Below are 25137 nucleotides of genomic sequence, written 5' to 3'. Positions count from 1 at the left end.
AGGAGACAGTATGTTCCAGCAGTCAAACAGTTGAGCAGCTGTCTCCCGCAGCTGGTTGCACCGCGCCGCGCAGGTTGCAATGCCTGGCGGAAGCTCTGCCCCCCGCAGAGCACACACCGCCTCAGGACACTCCATCCCGGCCTCTCCGCTCACCACCGCTCAGGAATTTGTTGATGCTGTCCCCGCCGTCTATCTCCCCCCAGGAAGCACCGTTTACAGAGCGGAATTCACAGACGCCAGTGGGACGAATAATTCTCCCAGATATCCAACTGTTACCCATCACTCAGGAGATGGAGGTGGGGTTGTACTTGCAGTGCATCGACATAGATGGGAAAGCAAGAGCCGACCGCTATGCCGCCCTAGTGTTTCGAAATCTTGTGACTTTTGAAATTTACTGGGGGTGAACCACGTCTGTAAATTTCGATGGGTCCAGAGGCAAAAGTGCCTTGCCTTGCAATCTCCGGGAAACCATTAGTAGCATGGTGAATCAGAGATTCTCAACCCTTACTTCGTGCAACTGGAAAAGAATTCGTGATCGGATCAACGAAATGTTTCATAGAAGGAGGCACTCTTTTCCTCTAGTCTACAGGTCTGTACACAAACAAAACATTCCTGTTAGACAAGAGGAATTGAAAAAAAACAATTTTGTCAATGGAAACCGGTGTGTGTGTCTCTCTCTGCTGGATGTCCCTCTCACTCTCTGCTGAATGAATAAAAGCATTTTATTAAAAACACGTTTGCGTTTGTCTGGTATTTACTTTGGTCCCTTTTAACTGTTTTTCCATCTACTGTATTGCTTTGAGATGCCACTTTTAAAGGTGATATGTAAAATAAAGTTTTTTATTATTGTTATAGAGAAACATGATCAGATTTTCCCTGGTTCAGAAAAAAAGATCTAAAGTGCTACACCTAACTTCCTTAATTCGATGTATTTAAAGCAGTGAACTACTGTAGGTGTAACATAACATTCAGAAATACAATCGAGAATAGTTTTGTGGTGTTTGTTTAGATGAAACGTTCCTAAAACGTATAACGTAACAAAATTAAAGACGATTAAAATCTGTAATCTTTCCACTTGTACTGTATGTCATTGGAAAGTTTCTGCTTTGTGTAAGGATGGTATCAAAAAGTAATCTTAAGTGGTGAGAAAGCTGTGGTCAATGTATTTAAGGGACTTAAAAGTAAAAGGAGATGCTTCATATTGCTTGACTAATTTTAAAAACTAAGTTATAAATGCAGACGCTCCCTCGGTGACGTGCCGGGTGTAAATATCAAAATATACATTCGTCCCGGGCAGAGGCCGAAGAGCGCCTGGCTGGGGTGCGCGGGGAAGAGCAGGACAGGAGTGAAAGGCGGGGTTTAGGAAGGCGTACAGTCTGGGCAGGTATAGATTACACTTTTCTAAAACGTATTTGAAAAATAAAAACGATTACAATCTAATCTTTCCACGTTTGATCCCAAAATCCCAAGAAAACTAAATCTAAACGGGTAGAAAGCTATGCTGAAAGTTTATTAAGATACTTAGAAGACAAAGATACTGTATCAATTTATGTTGCATTAGTTTGATTATGATTAAAAAAACACATATAATTAAACACCCGTTTGCGATTTAAATCAAAACACGATTTACATCAATATAAATGTTTATATTGTAACACATACTGTCCAGCCTCCATTTCTCTATAAAAATTTACTCTATTACACACACACACAATAGAAGCAGGGACCGTTGTCAGAAGGGAAGAAGGTGACTATTCATTGTTATCAAAAATGACTTAGAATCGATCATGTTGTGATATTTTGAAATATAAAAGTCAATTGATTGTCCATAATATCGCTATTCTATTTTTTCGAAGAAATGTTTGTTAAAAGAAAAGTCCAGCACCAGCTGGATTTGAACACACAACCCATGAGTTGGTAATCAGGCACGTAGACCAGTGGGCTACAAGGGAAGTCACATGAAGAGTGAGGCGAAACAGCCCTACACAGCCCTGTCGCAGTACACGACTATAATCATATCATTATTAAATTCTTTAGATACGCGATTCCATATTATATTAGCAGAAAGCTTAAAACTACCACTTTTTCACATGCTATTTCACATGTTAGTTGAATACTTCGATGCTTAAAATGTTTAGGGAGAAATGGAATACCGGTGTGTATTTTTCCTTTAAAGTACCGATTCCTGGAATCTGACTGGCTGACACCCTTCTGAAGTGGTTCCATAAGATCTGGTATACGGAAAAGAAAGCGTTGATAAAAAAGCCTGGATTCCCATGTATCTCAGAGAGCGAGTGATCAGAAAAAGGAACAGCTGTTACACCCAGGTTTTACGCTCTCTCTCTGTTGAATGAATGAAAGCATTTTATTAAAAATGCGTTTGCGTTTGTCTGGGTATTTACTTTGTAATCTGTGGTTTACATCTACTGTATTGTTTTGAGATGCCAGTTTTAAAGGTGATATGTAAAATAAAGTTTTTTATTATTGTTATAGAGAAACATGATCAGATTTTCCCTGGTTCAGAAAAAAGACGATTAAAATCTGTAATCTTTGCACTTGTACAGTATGTCATCGGAAAATACAATCAGTTTCTGCTTTGTGTAAGGATGGTGTCAAAAAGTAATCTAAGTGGTGAGAAAGCTGTGCTCCTCAAAGCGCTTTACAGGATAAAAACAATAACAACAATAGTGGCTGGGCAAACGATTTTTTTTATAGAAATACAAAATGAGATACTGTATAATGATGTGCATGAACAAAGTTATACTGCTATTTTCCTTAGATACGCGATTAAAAAAAATTAATTTTTTGAATCCCCAGCGGAACACATTCCATAAGAATCAGCGCTTTTATATATCGCCTTTAAACACATATATTTAAACACGCGTTTACGATTTAAATCAAAACGGGATTCAAATCAATATAAATGTTTATTTTGTAACGCATAGGTGACTATTCATTGTTATTAAAAAGACTTAAATCCGATCATGTTGTGATATTTAGAAATATAAATTTGTTTGGTGTGAGTGAGGTTTTATTTAATCTCTGACCAAGGGAAACGTTTCATTTTTTCAAAGAAATGTTTGTTAAAAAAAAAATCAGTTCCAGTGGGATTTAATCACAGACCATGTGACATGGGAGTCAGGAACCTAACCCACAGCGCCACTGGCAAGGTCGCATGCAGAGTACTGAAAAAGCACTACAGAAACATTATCGACAGACAATGTACAGCGTGTACTATTCTTGTGTTGCGGTACATGAATATAATTATATCGTTATTAATTTTGTTAGATACGCGATTCCATATTATATTCCCTTTTAATCAAATTCTAAAAGTATGCTTGTTGACTCTGGTATCTCTTTAGTTAAAGACTTTGATGCTTAAAATGTTTAGGGAGAAATGGAATACTGGTGTGTATTTTTTCTTTAAAGTACCAAGACCAGCTATACACTGTATGTTTATGTTCCAAAATTAATATCGTTTATGGCCTTCACACGCGTTACAGTATGCTCCTATTCTTTTTATGCTCAGCTACTAAGATTTCCCTTCAGTGGTAAAATTCAATATCTACAACGGGCACAGTAAAGACGTTTACTGTAAGTCTTTCTACGACAGACCAACGGACCACGAGTGCCCCTGTCGGTCAACCAATCACGTACCGCGGTACCGCGCGTCATCTTGCATCACAATGCGCGACACCGTAGCCAATTACCTCCGGTACGTGTCTGTACCGCGCACTTTGAATGGCTGCATCTGTACATGAATTGTGCATATAAAACATATACAGTAACAGTCTGCCTGGATACAGATGGTAGATCTTACTGTGAGGGTTATCAAAGTGCAAGGTATATAATCACGAAGAGATACAAAACACAAAGAGATACAAACAAAGAATATGCTTCAGTATACCATTTGGCTATATTATCGTTAATCAGTTTCATTAATACCACTTCTACATTAGATACTCAGAAGTAAATACATTGCTCATGATATCAACTTGTGTTGAGGTAACGAATTCTCGAGATGCAAGGAAGAACATTGGGCTTACTTATCCAGATACTGATTCGTATTTCTCGAAACGGACACCAAAGACCAGCTAGCAGCTGCGTATAATTACTGCGCCATTCAATAGTTCCTCTGGCACCCAGCCAACCAGTCGGGTGCAGATCAGAGTCTGACAAATTTGTGCTGTGGCGATGTGCTCGACAGTGTCTCTCTCAGGGACCTACTAGTAGTGCAGCTGACTAGAAGAAAGTCTCTATGCACAGAGGGCGACTGCGGGTCCGATCAAGTCACTCTTTAGGGGGAAGAAACTTGGTTTGCTTCTGGTGTAGCGATGCTGCTAAATTATAATTTAACTAACAAACATTAACATAACAGCCTAGTCTAGCACAGCAGCAACAGAAAGAGCCATTAAAGGGAATTATGTACTCACATTTAAATATGTATAATGAAACAATATGTTGCCTTGCACATCGAGGGGTCGCCTGGTGATCTCAGGTCTCCAGGTAGTTCACCTGTGCCCAGGGTTGGTCCTGTTTGCAGGTACAGTAAACCCTCAGTTTGACAGGCTTCTCAAACTGTTTGTAAAATCAGAAATGCCTTTCCTTTCCCTGCAATAATGAAGGAATTCACAAATATTAAAATAAGATTAAAATAGTTTGAAAAATAAAATTCAGGAATATCAGTGGTGCATTATAAGGCTGAGTCACGTGCTTGATGGGTTTCATATGTTTCAGTGAATCTTATACAGTACAGTATATTTATGACACATTAAATATAGAGCTTGTGCTGTATATTTATGACATATGACAATTTTCATAGTGATGATTGTAATTCTTAAAAAAAAATAAGTCAAATGAAACAGAAAACAAATATTTTAGTATAATCTATATATAATTGTGTGTTTTGGGTTGAAAAAAGTCACTGCGATTTAACAGACATTCAACAATAATGGACACCTTCCCCCTATTAGTCTGTTAAACCAAGGATTTACTGTGTTCACCCAACCTTGTTTCTTGAGTTTCATTATAATTGACTATATTTCTCCTGTGTGTTACTGTACTGTTACTTTATTTTTATCAATCAAATACATGTGATTCTGAAAGTAATTGGGTACATGTGAGCTAATTTAGAATCACTGCTATAAGTGGGTGGACTCTTATCTACTATTTGTTTGCTAAAAATGTTGCAGAATATTTTTCATATTGGATGTTGAAGGTAGGATGTCAGGTCCAAACTATAAGGCAACGAAAGTTGACAATTTTTCAAGGGAGTTCTATAGACACTGTATATGTACTCTTGTAGTGTGTTTACTGTGCACATTCTGTTACTGTATTAATAAATCATTTATTGTGTACTTTTAATCCATGTGCAAATATTGCTTTTACTGTACCAATTTCTAATTGTTCCAATAAATTCAATTATCACATCAATTCAGTGAATGCATATTTTAAATATTTTTTTAAGAATAGTGTATTCCAGTAAATATTATGACACATTTGGCTTTTGCCGCAATGGTCTGTCAACATCATGAATTAATTTCAGCTCAGCTTTCCGATATCTAGAGTAGGGCAGAACTAGTCTTCATTCTTAGGAATGGAAATATCCACTGTGTGGAAACTCTCCTTATGATAGGGTGAGTCTGTAAGGCTGTGAGAGAGCAGAACATGACTATCAGAGGGACATTAAAAATGAGTAGTTGCTGCCTGGAGCTCTGATGGACTGTGTCTGTGACTGGACATTATCTGTGTCCATCTGTTCTGATTGTGTCTTACTCTTGCAAATTTAAACCTCAATAGCTGGTGCCCCTATAAGAGATCTATCAATACACTGCCAGTGTTTCTCCTGCAGCCTCAGACTGTGTCTTTATTATCATGTGTTCTGTCTGTTTCAGGGTGGCTGCAGACACTGAAAGACAAACACAAGGAAGCTCTAAAGAGGAAGTTTGAAGTTGTGTCTGAGGGAATTGCTAAGCCAGGAGAGCAGACCCTCCTCAATGATGTCTTTACACACATGTGGATAACTGAGGGCAGCTGTGTTGAGGTGAACCATGGACATGAGGTCATGCAGGTAGAGACCGTCTCCAAAATCACAAAATCAGAGATCCGCTCCATCAAGTGCAGCGATATTTTCAAGCCACTGCCAGGACAGACAAGACCCATCAGAACTGTACTGATGAAGGGAGTCGCTGGCATCGGGAAAACATTCTCTGTGCAAAAATTCATTCTCAACTGGGCTACTGGAAAAGATAACCAGGATTTCGATTTTATTTTTTTTCTTCCATTCTGTAAATTGAATTTGATCAAATCAGAAATGAGTTTACAGGAACTTGTTCAGTGTTTCTGCCCAGAAATTAAATCATCTGCTAATATTTTAGACTTTTGTAAAGTCCTGTTCATCTTTGATGGTCTGGATGGAAGCAGACATCCTTTAAACTTTAGAAGAAACCAGATCTGGTCTGATGTGAAAAAAACAACTTCAGTGGACATATTGATAATAAACCTCATCAATGGTAACTTTCCTGTTGACGCCTCCATCTGGATCACTTCCAGAACGGCTGCAGCAGGTCTGATCCCTCCAGAGCTCATCAGCAGGATGACAGAGGTCCAGGGGTTTGAAGACCAGCAGAAGGAAGAATACATCAGAAAGAAGTGTAAGAAAAGAGCTCTAGCAGACAGAATTATTTCACATTTAAAGACACAGAGGAGTCTTTACATGATGTGTCATGTCCCTGTTTTCTGCTGGATTGTAGTTACTATTCTGGAGCACACATTGGAAGAGAACAGGGAGAGTCCAAGAACTCTGACAGAGTTCTATACAAACTTTCTGCTTGTCTTACTGACAGCAAAGGAAGAGAAAGAAGAGAAAGAAAATGTCCTCAAGTCACATCACGAAGCAATTCTGAAGCTGGGAAAGCTGGCATTTGAAAGTCTGGAGAAAAACATCATTGTGTTCAATGACAAAGATCTGAAAAAGTACAACATTGATCTTAACAACTGTTCACTTCACTCAGGGTTGTTCAAGGAAATATTCAAACAAGATTCAGTCTTATTTCAGGAAAAGGTGTACTCCTTTTTACACCTGACTGTCCAGGAGTATTATGCAGCTCTGTATGTTCTAGGTTCCCATCAAAACAGCAATATTAACCCACTGGAGAAAGGAAACCCACCAGCTTCAACACTGTTCAGTTTGAATGAAGTTGTCCTGGGAAGGGCCATCCAGAGCAGGACTGGTCACCTTGACCTGTTTGTCCGATTCCTTTTGGGAATGGGAATGGAGAACAACCAGGAGCTTTTGAAGGGATTTCTGTCACACACACAAGATCACTCCAGTGACATCCAGAAAACAACAGAACACATCAAGAAACTCATTAGAGAAACGTCCTCTCTTGAAAGATGCTTTAACCTTTTCCACTGTCTGAGAGAATTGAAGGACAAGTCTTTAATGGATGTGTTCAATGTGACTCTGGATAAAGTAAAACGTACAGGACAAAGGCTCTCACCTTCCCAGTGTTCAGCACTCGCCTATTTCTTACTCCTGTCTGAGAAAGAGATTGATGTCTTCAACATGAGTGAATATGCTACATCAGAGGAGTGTGTACGGAAATTGCTTCCTGTGGCAAAGATAACAAAAACCATTAGGTAAGTACCTCAGATTTACTTCACATACAAGGTCCAAACTGTCCCTGTGAGGGGACTTCTGGCTGGTACTCAGTGAAGTGAAGTAGATATATTCACCTTATACTCTAGCACACTTTTTATTTTTCAACATTAAATCCCACAATTAACTATTTTTTACTTTTTTAAATTATTTGTTATTGATTCTATTGTACAATGTCTAAATATAAAGCTAAAGGCAGTTTGCCAAGTGAAATGCTTACAGTTCATCCTTCAGACACTCCAGCTGCAGGTGTAATGTATCATGTTACTATTTCTTCTCTGAGTTTTTTTCTTTCTTTTTTGGACCTGTGGGAAAAAATGTACTGAGCCCCGTTCTCATGTGCACAGTCCAGGGCCTCGCTCTGTCATCATGTGCTTTCATCTGTATGAAGTCAGGGAATCGGTGCTGCGGGCAGCCAGGGTTCATGCCAGTTTCGAGACCTCCGTGTGCTATTTGTTTCCAAGGCAGCTGTTTTGGAAAGGGGTTGGGTTGGGCTGGGAGAGGCTGTAGGGATTTTGTTTTCTTTCTAACTTTTTTCTGTTTATTTTATGGTCTAGTTTTTTAATTATTTGGATATTGTAAATTCCACTATATCACTCTCCCCCATTGGCTAGTGTATTTTATAATATACCTCATACTAAATTGCAATTAATCAAATTAATACAGTTAACGTTGTGAGCTGGAATATTGAAGGTTTAAATCATCCAGTAAAATGATTTAAGAATGAATGACAGCTGAAGGTAGGAATTGCATTCCTTCTGAAAACTGTCTTGTCTCTGACTAGTTTGTGTCTGTAGATATTGCACAAGTCAGACTTGCTACAGCCTGAAGCAGGCAAGACTGTACAGATGAAGCCCCTATACCACACTGCAGTACACCGCCCACAGAAAGATCACTGGCCAAAGAAGATTGATAGGTGGAACTTGTAGTGTATTAGACATTAGTGAAAACATTAGCTTTATTTAATCTGTTGCCTTATTTCTTTAAATGCACTTAATATAGAATATTAATATCCAATCATGTAACTAAAGGGAATTTTTTATATCTGAAAATAATAAGTTTCTTAACATCATTAACAATATTAATTTATTATTTAAAATATGGCTGCTGTCTGAAATATATATATTTATACATGAAATACAATATATATAGCTGGTAGTGATTGCTTATTCTACATTTTTCATAATCATTGGTATGGAATTGTTTAACTCAGTCACCTGTGGTTATTTTGGAAATATGCTTGTTTTAATTACATTTTGCTGTTTTTATTGTTGTAATGGAAAATGAAAGGCTTGTGAACTGAGTGATGTTTACGTTAAGTGGTAGAATTTTCACCTGTGAGACAGCTCTCGGGCTCAATTCCTGACCAATGGAGGATTTTATTATCAAAGAAAGACTCTTCCTTCAGTAGTAAAATACTATAATGTGTACTATACTGACTTATACTATTTAACAAAATAGTTAGCAAGTTGTGAATACTGTGAGTAAAAAACAGTTGTACCAGATGTTCAGAGAGAGTCAGAGAATTTAAAGATGCCCTTAAGCAGAAATCACAGTTGAGGTTTTTAAATGCATGTTTGTTTTTAAATACTAATCATTAAAGCCACTATGCATAATACATTTTATAATTAAAATTTAAAATAAGAAAGAGGAATTAATAAGACAAAAATTACAAACTTTGTTTGATATTTTGATATTCTACAACAATCTTCCTCCTCCCCCTTCTTCTCCTCTTTGATGATGAGGACACTGGGACCCCTGCAGAGTGAGAAGGGGGAAAAAAGGAGGAGGAGGAGTGTGACAGATGAAACATGAAAAAAGAGGGATTTGATATCATGAGAATTTCAATGAGACAGGTCATGTTGCAGTATGACCATCATGGTCTTTAGCATTAATATACATTTGCAGATTTACACGGTTTAAACTGAAGAGCAGTGCTTTTCACTGTTGCAGCATGAACAGGAGTCTGTTTCTCAAAGTGATTCTACTCAACCAGATAGATTTAGTAAATTGGCAAAAGTCTGTATTTTCAGATTGATTTCATAAAGGAAGATCAAATTATATTTTGGTTAAGTGACTACAGTAGCTCTGGGAACTCATGTATGAATTGTATGATCATGTTAAAAGCAGAACTGTAGTCAATAAAGATGATCTGGCTGCTTCTAGATCTTGAAATACGTCATGGAGCCCCAGTGAGAGTGCATCCTCCACTGACCTGTTTGCTCTATAGGCTAACTGGCTCAGGTCCACGTGCATGTTAGACAGGAAGTTGGCTATAAGTCATTCAAAAACTTTAATAATAATAGACATCAAGGATACTGATCTGTAGTCATTGAGGCAGCTCACAGTGAATTCCTTCGGTACTGGTATTAGTAACCATCCATATTAGTAACCATCAAAGAGTTTATGGTAGGGGTGGGAGGGATCATCTACTATACTGGAGGCCCTGTGTATGCAGCGTTTGTGATAGATGACAGAAATGGAAGGGAGGGAGGCTCCAATGGTCTTTTCAGCTGTTTCCACAATTCGTTGCAGGGTCCTGTGGTCTAAAGCGTTGCAATTCCCAAACCAAACAGCAATACAACTGGTCAAGGTGCTCTCAGTGGTGCTTCTGTAGAGAGTAGTAATAATGGGCGGGGGAAGGTTTGCCTTCCTCAGTCACCGCAGGAAATGGACGCTGCGTGCTCCTTAATACGTATAAGGAGAACTCAGTTAAAAAAATAACAAGCAAAACACAAAGAGCAAACACTGTCACCCCGGTCAGTGCCTACTTGATCCTGCTCAAGGAAGGAGTGGCCCTCAGCCATTAGCCCATGATGTCATTTTTGAGCGTCTGATTTAGCTGTACCCCTCCCATTCACCAATAAGTTACAAGTGTATTAAATGTTACAAGTTACAGGTGTGTCGTATGCCCCGGTCAACCAAAACTCAAACTCAGCAGACACAGACTGCAGCCCATTGTCAGTGGTGATGGCCTACTGGGCAAAGAGGGAATCCAGGAAGTCAGTGACCGCTTCAATAGTGACCGATCCAGTGGAGGCCACTTCTGGCCATTTTGTGTGCAGATCCTAGGCCATGGGGTATGCTGGATCCACAGATGTCCAGCTGGAGAGGAGGTGGTGCAGGGGCCAATGTTTTACCGCTTAGGCGGCAGGATTCACAGTTCCTGAACAGTGTTTCAATGTTCCTGTCAGATCTTTGCCTCAGCAACAGATCCCAGCACCACTGTTTGACTCTAACTCTCACGCCAGCAGCTATATCACCCTGCAGCCCACAACTGGCAACATACTGAAGCTCAGCAAGTTTGAGCCTGGCCAGTAGCAGGATGGGAGGCCTCCAGAGAAAGCTAAGGTTACTGCTGGAAGAAACCAGTAGGGGGTGCTCACCCTGAATTCTCTGTGGGTCCTAATGCCCCAGTATAGAGATGGGGACACTATACTGTGAAAAGGTACTGTACTTCAGATAAGAGGTAAAACCAAGGTCCTGACTCTCTGTGGTCATAAAAAATCCCAGGGTGTTTTTTGAAAAGAGTAGGGGTGTAACCCCAGTGTTCTGGCCAAATTTGCCATTGGCCCTTACCCATCATGGCCTCGTAATAACCCCCATCTCTGAACTGGGTTCATCACTCTGCTCTCCTCCCCACTGAGAGCTGTGGCGTGGGGAGTGTACTGGTGCACTTTGGCTGCCGTCGCAATATAAAAAGTGCTATGTAAGTGTAAGGTATTATTATTATTATTATGATTATTATTATTATTATCATCATCTTCTGGAAAGAGCTGAGGTGGAAGCTTAGTATGAAAGGCTCTCCTGTAGCCAAGGACATCAGAGTGAATGATGAAAGCTGAGATTCCAGCTGTAAGGGTGGAGACTAACCTGAAGTAAATTTTGTGAAGACAAAGAAGCTGAAGAATTGTGTAGTGAGCTCCTCCACTGTGGGGATTGGGTGCTTGTCTGGTATAGCAGCTTTATTCACTGCGTTCAGGTCCACACAGATTCACAGGCCTCCTGTCTTCCTCCTGGTCACTACCAGAGTGGATACCCATGGGGAGGCATCAACCAGTTCAGGTGGTTGGTGTGGAGGAGGGGCTGGAGAGGCAGAGAGGCAGCCGACACTCTGAATGTCACCAATGTTGTATCGTGAACCAGGCACAGACTATATGAATACATTTGGCATACAATGTTATAGTGGTCTTTGACAACGCTCCAGATATCACTGAAAAACATTTCTCAGCACAAGCCTCCTTTGAACCCTTGGGGCAATTAAATATTATTGCTTTCAGATAATGACTTTGTTAAATTTGTGAATCACTAGATCTTTCCTCTTAGATATTAAAAATACAATTGACAGTCTAAAGACACTCTCTGGGAACCCTAAAAGCATTGGTGTGAGTCAGATGATTTTATACTCAATGCTAAAAAAAAATAAAAAGAAAGGAGAAATGGAACTTACTAAACAATGCTCAGCTACTCCCACTCCTCAGTGGCTTAAGGAACATCTAAAGCTGAGAACTGAATTTGACTTACTCAGCACCCATGAAGTCAAATCTCTTGATGAAATTCCCTCCACATTCTCTCAACATAGTGTCTTCTGGGAAATGTCTGGCACACCACTTGCAGCAGTGTTGGGCACCTCAACTAATTTCTGTGATTTGGGCTGAGAACAGTTCTGTCACCACAGATTCCAATTATATTAATGAGAGATTTAAACACTATTACTATATTCACCCCAGAATCCATTGTTGATATCTACTAGCTGGATGCTTGTTCCCCCAATTGCTACTGATTTAAAAAACAGTCTTGACAATCCTATCTCAGTGTGTGAGGTGATAGAGGTGATTAAGCCAATACAATCTGGGAAGCCTTATGCGCCTTCTCCTTCTGCTCCCTCACTGTCAGGTGAAAAGTCCTTCATGAACTGATCGTCAGCTCAAGGTATTTTAGCTGGTTGTGTTCCAGTGTGGCTTTCAATGTAAAGTGGGGCCTGTTTTCCTGAGATCTGTCTTTCTTCTTTAAAACCATGATTCTTGTCTTGTTCAGATTGTTGGTGTCCAGGTTTTACAGTACTACTCCAGTAGTGCTGGAATCTGCTGTAGCCCCTGTTCTGTGGGCAACAGCAGGACCAGGTCATCAGCATGGAGCAGGAATTTGATATCTGTGTTTGCAGTGTGAGGCCAGGGGCTGCAGACTGTTCCAGCACATCTAGCTGATATAGATATTGAGCAGTGTTGGGCTCAGGCTATAGCCCAGTCTCACTCCACAAGCCTGAGTGAAGAATTCTGTTCTTTTGTTTAGATTTTCTCTGTGCACATGTTCTGTACATGTTCTGTCCTTTGCCATAATTACATCATAGACTTTAGTTCTTACTCCACAGTGAAGACATTTGTAAAACTTCATGCCAAAATGAATCTATTTTTAATTATTAAAGCAGATAAATATTTTAATTTTGTTTTTTGGTGGACATGTTTGTTTTTAAGTGTTTGCAGGGTGTAAATGTTATGTGTGCAGCAGTTTGGTAGGATGCCAGTCTGTTACACTGCTACACTATTACTGAGGACACTTATAAAAGGAGGTCATTATTTGGGCTTCCATGATACTGCAGAATATCTTCCCCATTTTAATGTTCACACAGGTGCCCTGGTAGTATTAAGGGTCAAGCCTGTCTCCAAATGTATAGATGTGGGTGATCAGTGCTTGACTGCACACCTCAGGGAAACACCTGGCTCTCAGTACAAGGTTGAAGAGTTTGAGCAGGACCTGCTGAAATTCCAAGCAGCTGTGTCTCAGTATCTTCAGTATCTGTCCGCTCCATCTTGGTCACAGACCTGTCATGATCTGAGGGCCTGGAGTTTGTCTAGCAGGTCTTGTTCTGTGATCAGAGTGTCTGAAGGGTTTAACTTGTTTTTAATAGCCATTTCAAATGTTATTAGTTTTTTCTTCTATGTTGTTTTGGCCTAATGATTCTGTATTTGGGATGAGATTTTCAAAATGGGTTTTCCAAACTGATCCATTTTGGATGCCCAATTCTTTTGCTTTTTCTGCATTTAAAGTATTCCGTTTTTTGCAAACTAGTTTTAAATAATTGACTTCTTGATTTGAGAATTGTCATTGTGCATTTATTCAGTTATTTAGGATGTGTTTGTAGTGTTTCACCATCCCAAAGCATCTGGCATAGATCTGGATTGTGTGGTTGTCTGTGTTTTTGGTTCTCACGGTGCTTTTCTTGTATTTCTGCAGCTTGAATGAAACATTCTTTTGTTATTTTTTTTGAATGTGTTTTGTACTCTTTTAAAATTTAATTTCAAGTCTAGTGTATCTATTGCTGAATGTGTTCTTCATTCTCAGCCTATTGCTGAATGTTTGTAGCCCATCTGTATCACAGGTTAAGGTCATATGGCTTGCTGGGCTGTGTGAGTGTGTCTATGCAGGTTTGCTCTCTTGAGGTACAGTATGATGTGACTGTTGTCAGAGAGAAGAGTTTGTGGTAAGACAGGGAAGGTGCTTATAGCAGAGGGGTCCACTGGCCATAGTTCACCACACTGTTGCCCAGTGCTGAGCTGTAACCAAACCTTTCTAAAAAATCCCCTTTGGTCCTTCCATTGACGATGTACAGGCCCAGTCTTTGACCTTGATAGAGCTGTAGCTGTGGTGGTCTGAGTGTGTTCCACACCAGGACTGGGAACTGCTATTATACAGGGTCTCAGGAGAAACAGAGCCTAACCCAGCAAGCAATGGGTACAAGGCAGGATACACTGGTCAGAACACTTTTCAGAACACCAGTCCATCACAGGACACACAAAAAATAATTAATTAATTAACCCACTAGTACTGTATGTCTTTTGACTGTGGGAGGGAACAGAAACACCTGGAGGAAATCTATGGGAACATGCAGACTCCATGCAGATAGCACTCCGTTAACTAAACTCAGGGCCCCAGCGCTTCAAGACAACAGTGCTCACCCCTGCTCCATCGTGCTCCCATCCTCTCAATCATGTAGACCAAAATTATTGACCCTAATAATAAATCAGAGCTAATAACATCAGAATTGAAATATGTCAACTATGAGAGTTGACAGTCTACCTTGAAATTTAAATTGGCTTCATGTAATTCATTTGAAAACAGCTTTAAAGCCCTTTAATAATTCACTAAGCCAGTGCTTCCTTTGAGCCTCTCAGCAAGACTGACTCCACTTTCTCATCACCACTCCCCCTTTTATATACAACAGGCCAGCCCCTCCCCCTGAGGCTAAACCACAAACTGTAAACACTGAAAATGGGGAACGAGAAAAGGTTTTGAAAACATCAGAAAAGACAATTGTTTCATCCTAGACTAAAATAAACATAAATATATTAAAATAATATACATTATACATTAATCTTAATGTATAGCAAGTTATAAAAAAACATACAGTAAAAATGGGGAAACTTCATTTTATTACAAGGCATATGGTGATCTGAATTGATGGCACTGCTATTCAGAAACAGTAGTCAGGTCTGAGTAGCATAAATATGGCCAAGTTCACCAGAGTTGCTTTAGGGTTAGGGTTAAATGTAATTTTCAGGAAAGAAATTTGTTTTTAACCGAGTGTCCAGAAGATATGTTTTCTAAAACCAATTGAATCGGGTAAAAGGAAACTGTTCAGCTTTGGCTCATCAGATTTGTGAAGGAAAGTGCACATTTATTTGTGAATACTGCTAAATGAACAGATGAAAAAACACACATTTTCCATTTTATGTTATAATAGTTTTAACAGAACAGGAAAATTTCCACTGTAATACTTTTTTTAGTACGGAACTCAGATGCCAGCGTTTCAGTTGCCCACACACTTAGTAATACCATTCCAGATCTTCACAATAAAATATGTAGAATTTTTTAGATTTGTTCCGTTTGTCTCAAATTTTTATTTTTATTTTTTATTCAAGCTAGAAGACACATACTATAGGGAAAGGTCTATAAGCATTTTCAGACTTTTTAAGGTCCAGAACTTAAAATATTAATCTTTGAAGACAAAAAAAATCTATTTCTTGTTTTATGTGTTTTTTCCTGGATATTTCTGTCTGCTGAATGGAAACAGTAAGACATAAAAGAAATATGATTTCGTACACTTAATGCTCAAGAAGGTAGCTTCAATTTCAGCTCTAAAGTAGGGCTTTAGTGTCTCCATGTCCAGAGATATTGCAAAATGTTTGAGTGGATATCATTCCAGACAGAAATTGCCTCTGGATGTCTGTGTCAGCTGGCCATACTAAAAACTTAAAGGGTGAGGCTTGCTCTTATCACCAACAGGAAGAGCGCTGCTGATCTTGGTGCAAGTCTGAACACAGAACCTGACTTGAGTCCTGCTGCAAGTGAGATAACTCAGACTGTCCCAGGATATAGTGCTCTTACTGCCTACTGTAGATTATTGCATAGAATATCACAATATACATCAGAATATTATATACTCTGTCAACAATGAAGTCCAACTGTATCAATGTTAACTGAATTTAACTGAAACTCACAGCTGGTTTGTGAATCACAAGATTTCCCCTGTGACAGACAAAGTCTCAGGCAGCATTCTGGTTTGAATGGACTTGCTCTCTCTGGGCTGCTGTTTTATACTAAAGTTTAGTTTCCTAAATTGGACAAGTTGAAAGCAGTCACATGGTCAATTCCTCACCCAGGCTTTGATCGAGAGACCATGTCAAAGAAAATGAGTGAAGTTCATGACTTTATAACACCTTTTAAATCTAGTAATCACTGCTAAAGATTGGTTGTGAAAATACCCTCATGTACTCTGTCACTTTTTGAGATACTCCACTCCTTTGCCATTGAGCCTCATCTATATCAGCTGCACTGGATCAGCAGGGGACTGTCCATCCCGGGCTGCCCTGATCCTACTCAGAGTACACTGATGACATCATGGGCATGGCTGGGGGAGAGCAGGATTTCAGGGCTCTGTGAAAAACCCTATAAGACTTTCAACAGTTGTCATCAACTGCTCATGGCCCAGCCTTGTGTCCTGCTGAATCAAGCTGGAGACCTTAAACTCACCCTGGTCCTCTTTCTACTGGACACCTGTGGGGTTGACCTGTCCCCACTGCCTCCTCAGTCTGCTAGAGGAGTGGGGCTGTCTGTGTGTGGAGATGAGGAGCTGCCCTGTCGGTCCTGGACTCTACTGTTTATAATTCACTCTCATGAGAGAGCTGGAGCCAGACCTGACAAGCAATGGGCACAATACAGGGCCCTGGAGAGGATGACCAGGGTCCCAGCACTGCGATTCAGCAATGTTCACCACTGAGCCACTGTGTTATCTGCCTGAACCAACAATATCCATACTCCTCAAATGGAAGACAGAACTGGGCCATTTTTGATTCTTCACCAACAGACTGCTCTGAGCCAGAGTCATCTAGCTACACCACCTGCAGATATCCATGTCAGATTTTATCTGCACTGCCTCTCAGGTCTATAGTGCCTTCTCTCTAGCCTAGACTGCTCATATCCCTGCTCTCACTGTCATAGAGTCTCATATCTTAGAGGAATGGTCTCTGGTAACAGCTGAGGAGAAAGCTCTGTATAGGCTGTGCACAGATCTCTGTCTGCACTCCCTCACACTCCCCAGAGAATTTGTATGGGGGTTCAGTAGGATACACATCCTTTCTGGGGAAGCCTGTACAGATCTCCCTCAGTAAAACAGCTGATGATCTGCATCCTACCTCTCATAGATTTCCATTTCAGCTGCATTTCTGCATCTCAGCTGCATTTTTTCAAATGTCCTCCAATCTACAAATCATACTTTCTCTGTGAAAGAACTCAATCATTATTCTTACAAAAACTGCCAGGCCAACTGAGCTTAACAGCTACAGGCCAGCTGCTCTTACATCTCTCCCATGAAAAACTGGAGAGAATCTTAAAGCATTACATTACAAAAAACTAACAAGACCTCATTGACCCCCTGTAGTTTGCATACAGAGAAAGGAGGGGGCAGACAATACAATACTCACATTGTTAAATCTGGTCTATCAGCAACTTGATCAAGCAAGGTCATATGTAAGGATATTATCTGTTATATGATCTGTTAGGTCATGCTAAGCAGTATATTGATAAGTTACTATAAGTCCTAAACATCTTAACAAATATGACTCAACAGTTCAAACTGGGGAACTGGTTAATTAGACATTTGCTGTGCTTCCACTGGATCACGACAGGGCTCTGTTTTGTCTCCCTTACTGTACATTTCATTAAGGACATCACATGTACATTAAGGACACAGCCCTGGTCAGCTTACTAAGGGACTCAAAAAAACCATCATTGACAAATCATCATTGGCCCCATTGACCGTAGTAAATGGGGTGAAGAGTTCTCCTTACAGGTAATGTTTTAAAAACAAAGGAGCTGGTCGTTGATTTTAAGAAAAATGCAACACTGCTCCAATCTACAGTAACTAATGGTCAGACTGTCAAAATTGTCAATGACTACAGGTACTCGGGACTGATCAGAGAAAAAACCTGAGTTAGGACAAATGCTGCAACACCGTTTATAAAAAAAAAACCCAACTGAGACTATTTTCTAAGTAGGCTTAGCAATTTCAAGGTAGATAGAACCATCCTATCACTTTTCTTAAGTCTTTGATTGAAAGTGTATGAACATACTGTCTCACTTGCTGGTTTGGTAACATCAGTACCATTGATTGTAATAGCCTGGAAAAACTAGTCAAATTAAGTAGCAAATAAATCGGGCAAATCAAATCGCCTTAGATATCCTCTTCAAACAGAAAGTGGCAGAGAAACTGTGTACTGTGGATTGTGTCTCTCACCCTCTGCATTGTGAGTTAACAATTCTCCCATCTGGGAGACGCCTCTGTGTCCCCAAGTGTAATACTAATAGAAACAGGAAATCTTTCATACCTACTGCAGTATCTCTTTCAAACAATGTATCGTATCTCCTCCCTTATCGTACTGTAACACTGTTTCACTGACTTCTTTATTGGCAAACTTTTGCCTGTCATCGTGCTGTTATGTTGGGAGTGTGCTGTAAAAGTAATGTCTCCAATGGGACCATGAAGCTTAAATTTTATTATTGTCAGAGCTGGTGATCTGCTAGTGGAGAATCCTGTGCTATCCCGGGTGCCAATTAGGTTGTGTCTGTTTTGGATCCATCTGTGTCTGATGTCTGTTCTAACTGTTCCGAGAGGGAGCTGGTCTTTCACTGCTATAGCACCTGCTCCTGTCTGACATCCTTGTTAATCCTCTTGATCCTCCTCTTCACTGACCGTAGTCTGGCCTTCAGTAGCCCTGCTGTTGTGTTCAGGGTGAGTTATGTCAACAAGAAGAGAATTCTGCTCAGTGCACTTTCTGCTGGGCTGCTGGGCTTAAGACCAGCATGAACACAATCTCAGGTGGAGGATCTGTAGAGGAGGGGAGTGTTTGAGGGGCTGATGAAGAGCAGAATCTAACTACAGTTCCTCTAGTAAAACTGTGAAAATACTTATGTTGGAAAAGGTCTGGTTTTGACACTGTTACATGTGAGTAGAGAGTCTTGCATTTGTGAAAACTGCAGTTTTGTATATTATTGGGATAAATGGCATTCATGTATTTTCATTATATTTTTGGTTGTTTTTTTTTGGGGGGGGGGGTCTTCAGTATATATGGTTTGGGCTTGTATGCTGTTCACATTTTTATTGTCTTCTTATAGTTATAATTTTGGTTGTTTTTTGTTTTGTTCCATTGGTTTATTTTGTTCAAAAGGGTATGTTGCCTTAACATTTCTATAAAAAAATCTTTTTTCCCTTTTCACTGTATCTCTGTGTGTCTCCCTGTTTTCCAATGTCTACCTTTCTGACAATTTCTTCTCATCTTTCTTTTTCCTCCTGCATACCCAAATTTGGAGCAGCTGTTGTCTTTATCATCCTCATCCATGGACACTCTGAGATGGATAATGACATGATGTTGTATATTACTGTTGAGCTGGGTGCTGTAGTGATGACTTGGACAGAAAGATGTGGATGAGCTGTGCAGATGTTCAGCTGTGCTCCTGTCTTTTTGTCTGCAGGATGTCATGGTGTGAACTAACAGAGAGATGTTGTGAAGATCTGGCCTCTGTTGTTCAGTTTCAACACTCCAGTTTGAGAGAGCTGGATCTGAGTTTCAATATCCTGGGGGATTCAGGAGTGAAACTGCTGTCTGCAGCTCTGAGGGACCCCAACTGTAAATTAACAACACTGAAGTAAGTGAACTCGGGTGATTTCTTTGTTTTTTATTGTTTTATTTAGGTATGCTGAGACACAGAATATTGCCTTTTTCACATGCATCCACTGTGGAGGTGCCAACTTCCTTTTCTCATTTGCATCTTACTTTTAACTCTTGAGTATCCATTGTCATGGAAATATAACTATCAAGGAAGCCACAAGAGAGAGTTCTCACCTGAGTAAGGTCTTTATTTCAATATTGCAATATTGGGAGCCCTGCTGCCACTTCGCAAAGTGCAACCAGAGACTCAATTTGTTAAAAGCAGTACAGGGTTTTTATAAGACGTTGCGCTGTAAAAAAGCTCAGTGCTTTGTCCCTTCAAAAACTTCCCCTTTCCCTAAGACAAAACAGATTACATCATAGAGCGAGAGAAGAAGCACTAGATTTGTTATTCAAAGCTAATCAGTTACTTTCAGGTAATTCTAACGACCCAGACAGCATATATTGTTTTGGTACATTGTCTTCTAAAGTAACCTAAACAGTGTACTTTGTTGACGCACTGTTTTCTAAAATTCTGCACGTACTGTAGCACAGCAATTACATTCTTGAAATATATTATCCAAAAGCACCAATATATTTTTTGCAAAGCTCTCTACATTTTAAGAATCAATTTACTTATTAGATTTCCACTTCACCATCCTCTATTTTCTGATATTATACATACTGCACATCTGAAAGGATGTAGCTTTGGAAGAAAGTTCGGAATGCAAAATGTATTAATTTGTTAATCTCTTATCTTAGAGTCTCATTTTCTTCTTAGCTTTCCCCAGCATTTTCTCCTCTCTGTGTACTTTGGCTTTGCCTGTTTGACCACATCTTGAACTGATCCCTGTGCTTTGAACCCTCCATGTTAAACGACTCTCCTTCAGACTCTCCCTGGTGCTTTAATCAGTTCCTCCCAGCTCAACCCCTGCCTTTTCGATTGTGTCTCTAGTTTCACTTTCTCCTGCCTGCCCTGCTTGCTTCCAGCAGAGCCTGTGCCTGGATTCAGTCTCCAGGTTACTGCTTCCATCAGCTCAGTGCAGGAGATATCACACTGGGGCCCTGAGTTCAATTCCAGACCTGGGGTGCTACAGTATCTGTGTGGAGTTTGTATGGTTTTCCAGTTTTTTCCAACAGTCCACAAACGTGCTGGCAGGTTAATACACTTCTGGGAAAGCTGGGACTGGTGTGGGTGTGTACCCTTTAATAGACTGGCATCCTGTACAGGGTTCAATCCTGCCTTGTGTCCAGTGCTTCCTGGCACAGGCTCTGGGTAACTGTGACCCTGAATTGGATAATTGTTTATTGAGTGATGTTGATGTTTTTCTAATGCTACACTGCCTTCTTTGTCAATTAGCTGACAGTATAAACTTATCCCTGTAATGTCAGATAAAGTCAATTTTCAGGGCTAACTTTAATCTAGATTTATCTGGGAGGGAAGAAAATCCAGGTAAAACCTACACCACTCAGACACTCCCAGATCTACAGTCTTACTAATGTGCAGCTCACCTTAAAGCTTCAACTACCTGAGTCACAGCTCCCCAGCAAAATGGTGACAAGCTGTTCATCACACTTAAAACATTGTTTTACACCTAATATAATGTAAAGCATTATGAAAATAAATAAATGCCAAAGAAAAGAATTTGTATTATGAAAGAAACTAAATAGAGGAATAGTTGTTTGGGTTGAGAGAAATAGCATGGGACCCTGACTTTAAACCACATAAAATAGACAAACGTTTTAGTAATCGTCATTGAGGGGAATAAGGAAGGTCTGGAACAAAACAGAAATCCTGGAAGTACCTTCATTCTTGCTGTGTTCATCCTTCCCAAGAATGAGAGAGGCATCAATTTCCATCTATTCAAGTTTTGTTTAACCTGATTTTTTAGCACCTCTTAGTTACCTTTTAATGATTTATATGTTTCTGGGTATTACATTTGCCCTACATTTTATCTTATCCCAATCTTATCATAAATTAAATTTATTTTTTAACTCCAGGGATATACAGTAGATTCTCCAATAACATTGCTTCAGAATTTTCTTTGTTTAATTCCTGTTCTGAAAAGTTGCTGTAGGCCTGTTCCTGTGCATTTGGTTGGTTTTACATTGCATGTAAAACCACTGTGAAAACCCAATTCCCTACAAGTTTCAAATACAAAAGGCTGTTTACTCTATCAAATGCTTTTTCTGGACTCAGAATTCTTTTTCATTTCAGTTTTTGTGTTTAAAGATACAGTTTAGTCTAGCCTAATAAGACGTCCAGCCAAATAGTCAGTTTCTACCTGGAATGGTGTCCTCTCAAACATTTGATAATATCTCTGGAATTAAAAAAAGTAATTATATAGTAGAAGTATACAGTATACAGTAGAATCCTTAGATTTCTTATATGTCTTACTGTGTCCTCTCAACAGACATAAATATCCAGGACAAAAGAAAAAAAACAACAACACGGAAATTAGTTAAGCTAGTGGCCTTACAGTACCTTTTAAATCCAGTGATCACTGCTGGTGATTGGTTCTGAAAATACTCTGATATACTCCACTTTTGGAGATACTCCACTTCTTTGCCATTGAGCCTCTTCTATATCAGCTTGACTTGGTCAGCAAGAGTCTGTCCATCCCAGGCTGCCCTGATCCTACTATCCGGGACTCAGAGTACACTGATGACATCATGGTTATGGCTGGGGGAGAGCAAGACGTCAGGGCACTGTGAAAATCACTTGAGGACTTTCAACTGTTGTCATCATCTGCTCATGGGCCAGCCTTGTGTCCTGCTGAGTCGAGCAGAAGACCTCAAACTCGCCCTAGTCCTCTTTCTACTGGACGCCTGTGGGGTTGACCAGTCCCCACTGCCTCATTTCCTCCTCAGTCTGCTGGAGGAGTGGCGCTGTCTGTGTGTTTAGAGAGAGGAGGAGGTGCCTGTCATGGTTTCTAATTCAGGGTCATGAGTGAGCCAGAGCCTATCCTAGCAAAAAACAGGCTCAACGCAAGAGCCTGGACTGGTTGTCAGTCCACCAGAGGGTGGACAGAGGAAACCAGTGTGAAATGGAGAGAACATACAAACTCCACACAGACAGCTCCCCAGGTCTTAAATTGAACCCAGGACTCCAGTACTGCGATACAGCCATGTTAACCACTGCTCCATTGTATGTTCCCTCTTAAACAACCCATCAGCCACATACTTGAATGGAGAGAGAACTGGATCACTTCTAATTCTTCACCAGCAGACTGGTCTGAGCCAGTGTCACCCAGCTACACCACCTGCTGGACATGGACCTGGGCTACTGGCACTGTGTGGACTGGATGTGAGCTACTTTGGGACTGTATTCCATGCAGTGTACAGGCAGATATTCATATCAGATTCTGTCTGCGCTACATCTCGGGGGATGCTGTTAATGTAGGGTCACCCCTCTGATGTGCCTCTTGCTGCCTCTTGAAAAGCAGAACAGTGTACCCAAATAATAAACCATATATATAACTAAGGATGTGATAGACTGCATCAACCGTAAAAGACTCACTTTTAAAAACCAGGATCAAGTGCAACTGAAATTACTGCAATAAGAGCTTAAACTAAAACTCAGGAATGCAAGGTATCAACACAAGGAGACAATGGAGAGTGCCTTTGAAACAATGAACTCCAGGAGGCTGTGGCAAACAATAAAAACATGAATTCTTCAAAGAAGAGCTTCCATACAATGGATGAGCTGGCTAAAGCAAATGATCTGACTGACTTATCTGAGGTTTGAGACACAGGACTTCTCTGTTGCAGGTGATAGTATATTAGATACTATTACAGCTGACAGTAGTGCTGGTAGGCTTGTAATAATTCCACAGATGACCACACAATGTTTCAAGCACATATGTGCGAAAAAGGCAACAGGCCCCGATGGCATCTCTGCCTCTCTTGTAAAAAATTGTGCGGAGGAATTATCACCAGCATGGTGCCCTGTCTTTCAGAAGTCTGCTGACTCTCACTCTGTTCCAGCACTGTGGAAAAAAGCAATAATCGTGCCAGTACCCAAAAAGCCCTGTCCCCCAAATAATAATGACTACAGGCCCGTAGCACTGACGTCTGTTGTTATGAAATGCTTTGAGAGGATTATGGTATCAATGCTGTGCTCAGAAGTGAGCATTGTACTGGATCCATATCAGTTTGCATATAAACAGCGGTGGGGCACCGATGATGCAATCAACAGCATTATGCATCTGGTTCTTAAACACCTAGAGGACCCCAATGCCTATGCGCAGATGCTGTTTGTGGACTTCAGGTCTGCATTTAATATGCTGCATCCCCATCTATTGATAAGCAAGTTGAAGCAAATGTCCATTAACCATTACATTATAAGATGGTACCATTCGTTTTTAACAAATCGTACACAGTATGGCAGTAGGTCAATAAAACTCTTCCTTTCGGAGTCACGATCCATTAGCACAGGTGCCCCTCAGTTCTGTCTGAACTCTCCAGTTCTGTTCACACTTTATACAAATAATTGTGCAATCAGTAGTTAACTTCATCTTCAAATCCTCAGATGACACAGCTGTGCTTGGCTCAATGCACAGAGGAAGCAGCTCATCTGTATAGGTCAGAAATCCATAGGTTTGTGCAATGGTGTGACAACAATAACCTAATTCTGAATGTTAAAAAAACATAAGAAATATTTCTTGTTCCCAGAGCAGTTGGTGATCACTCAGATGTAGTAATCCAAAATGAACTTATCACTCAGGTTGATTCATATAAGTACTTAGGTGTACACATAGACAGTAACCTGTGCTGGACTAGTCATGTGGAGAGTGTTTGCTCCAAAATTCAGCAGCACTTATATTTCCTGCAAAGAGTTAGAGTGTTTGGGGTTCGACAGGAAGTAATGCTGCTCTTTTACCACGCTGTAATCGAGAGCATTATCAGATATGGTATAACGGTGTGGTTCGGTAATCTATCAGTTCATTTTAAATCGCAAATTTCCTGCCTCATCCAAACAGCTTTGAAAGTCATTGGAGTGAAACAGCATCCCTCCCTGCAGATAATCTTTGAAAAATCCATAATCAAACAGGCTGGAAAAAATTATATTAGATCCTTCCCATATCCTCAATTCTGAATATGAACTTCTTCCTTCTGGCAAATGTTTTAGGGTTCCCAAATGTAAGACAAAAATATACAAACATTCCTATAATCTCATACTTTAGAGGAATGGTCTCTGGCCACAGCTGAGGGGAAAGCTCTGTACAGGCTGTGCACTGATCTCATCTGTCGTATCTCCCCTGACGACGGGAA

General features: G+C 40.2%; 1 protein-coding gene across 1 annotated transcript in view; it reads left to right on the top strand.

The window, feature by feature from the left end:
- The window catches only part of LOC148815848 (NACHT, LRR and PYD domains-containing protein 3-like), a 124190-nt gene that overhangs the window by 52550 nt on the left and 46503 nt on the right, over positions 1 to 25137 (top strand). Inside the window, exons 7-8 of the mRNA XM_088904849.1 lie at positions 5895 to 7641; positions 19688 to 19861. Coding sequence (XP_088760975.1) covers positions 5895 to 7641; positions 19688 to 19861 — 1921 coding nt within the window. The remainder of the gene's footprint in view (positions 1 to 5894; positions 7642 to 19687; positions 19862 to 25137) is intronic.

The sequence above is a fragment of the Atractosteus spatula genome, chromosome 24 (genome assembly GCF_055471065.1).
Source record: "Atractosteus spatula isolate fAtrSpa1 chromosome 24, fAtrSpa1.hap1, whole genome shotgun sequence".
NCBI lineage: Eukaryota > Metazoa > Chordata > Actinopteri > Semionotiformes > Lepisosteidae > Atractosteus > Atractosteus spatula.
This window is presented reverse-complemented; position numbering and strand designations above follow the sequence as displayed.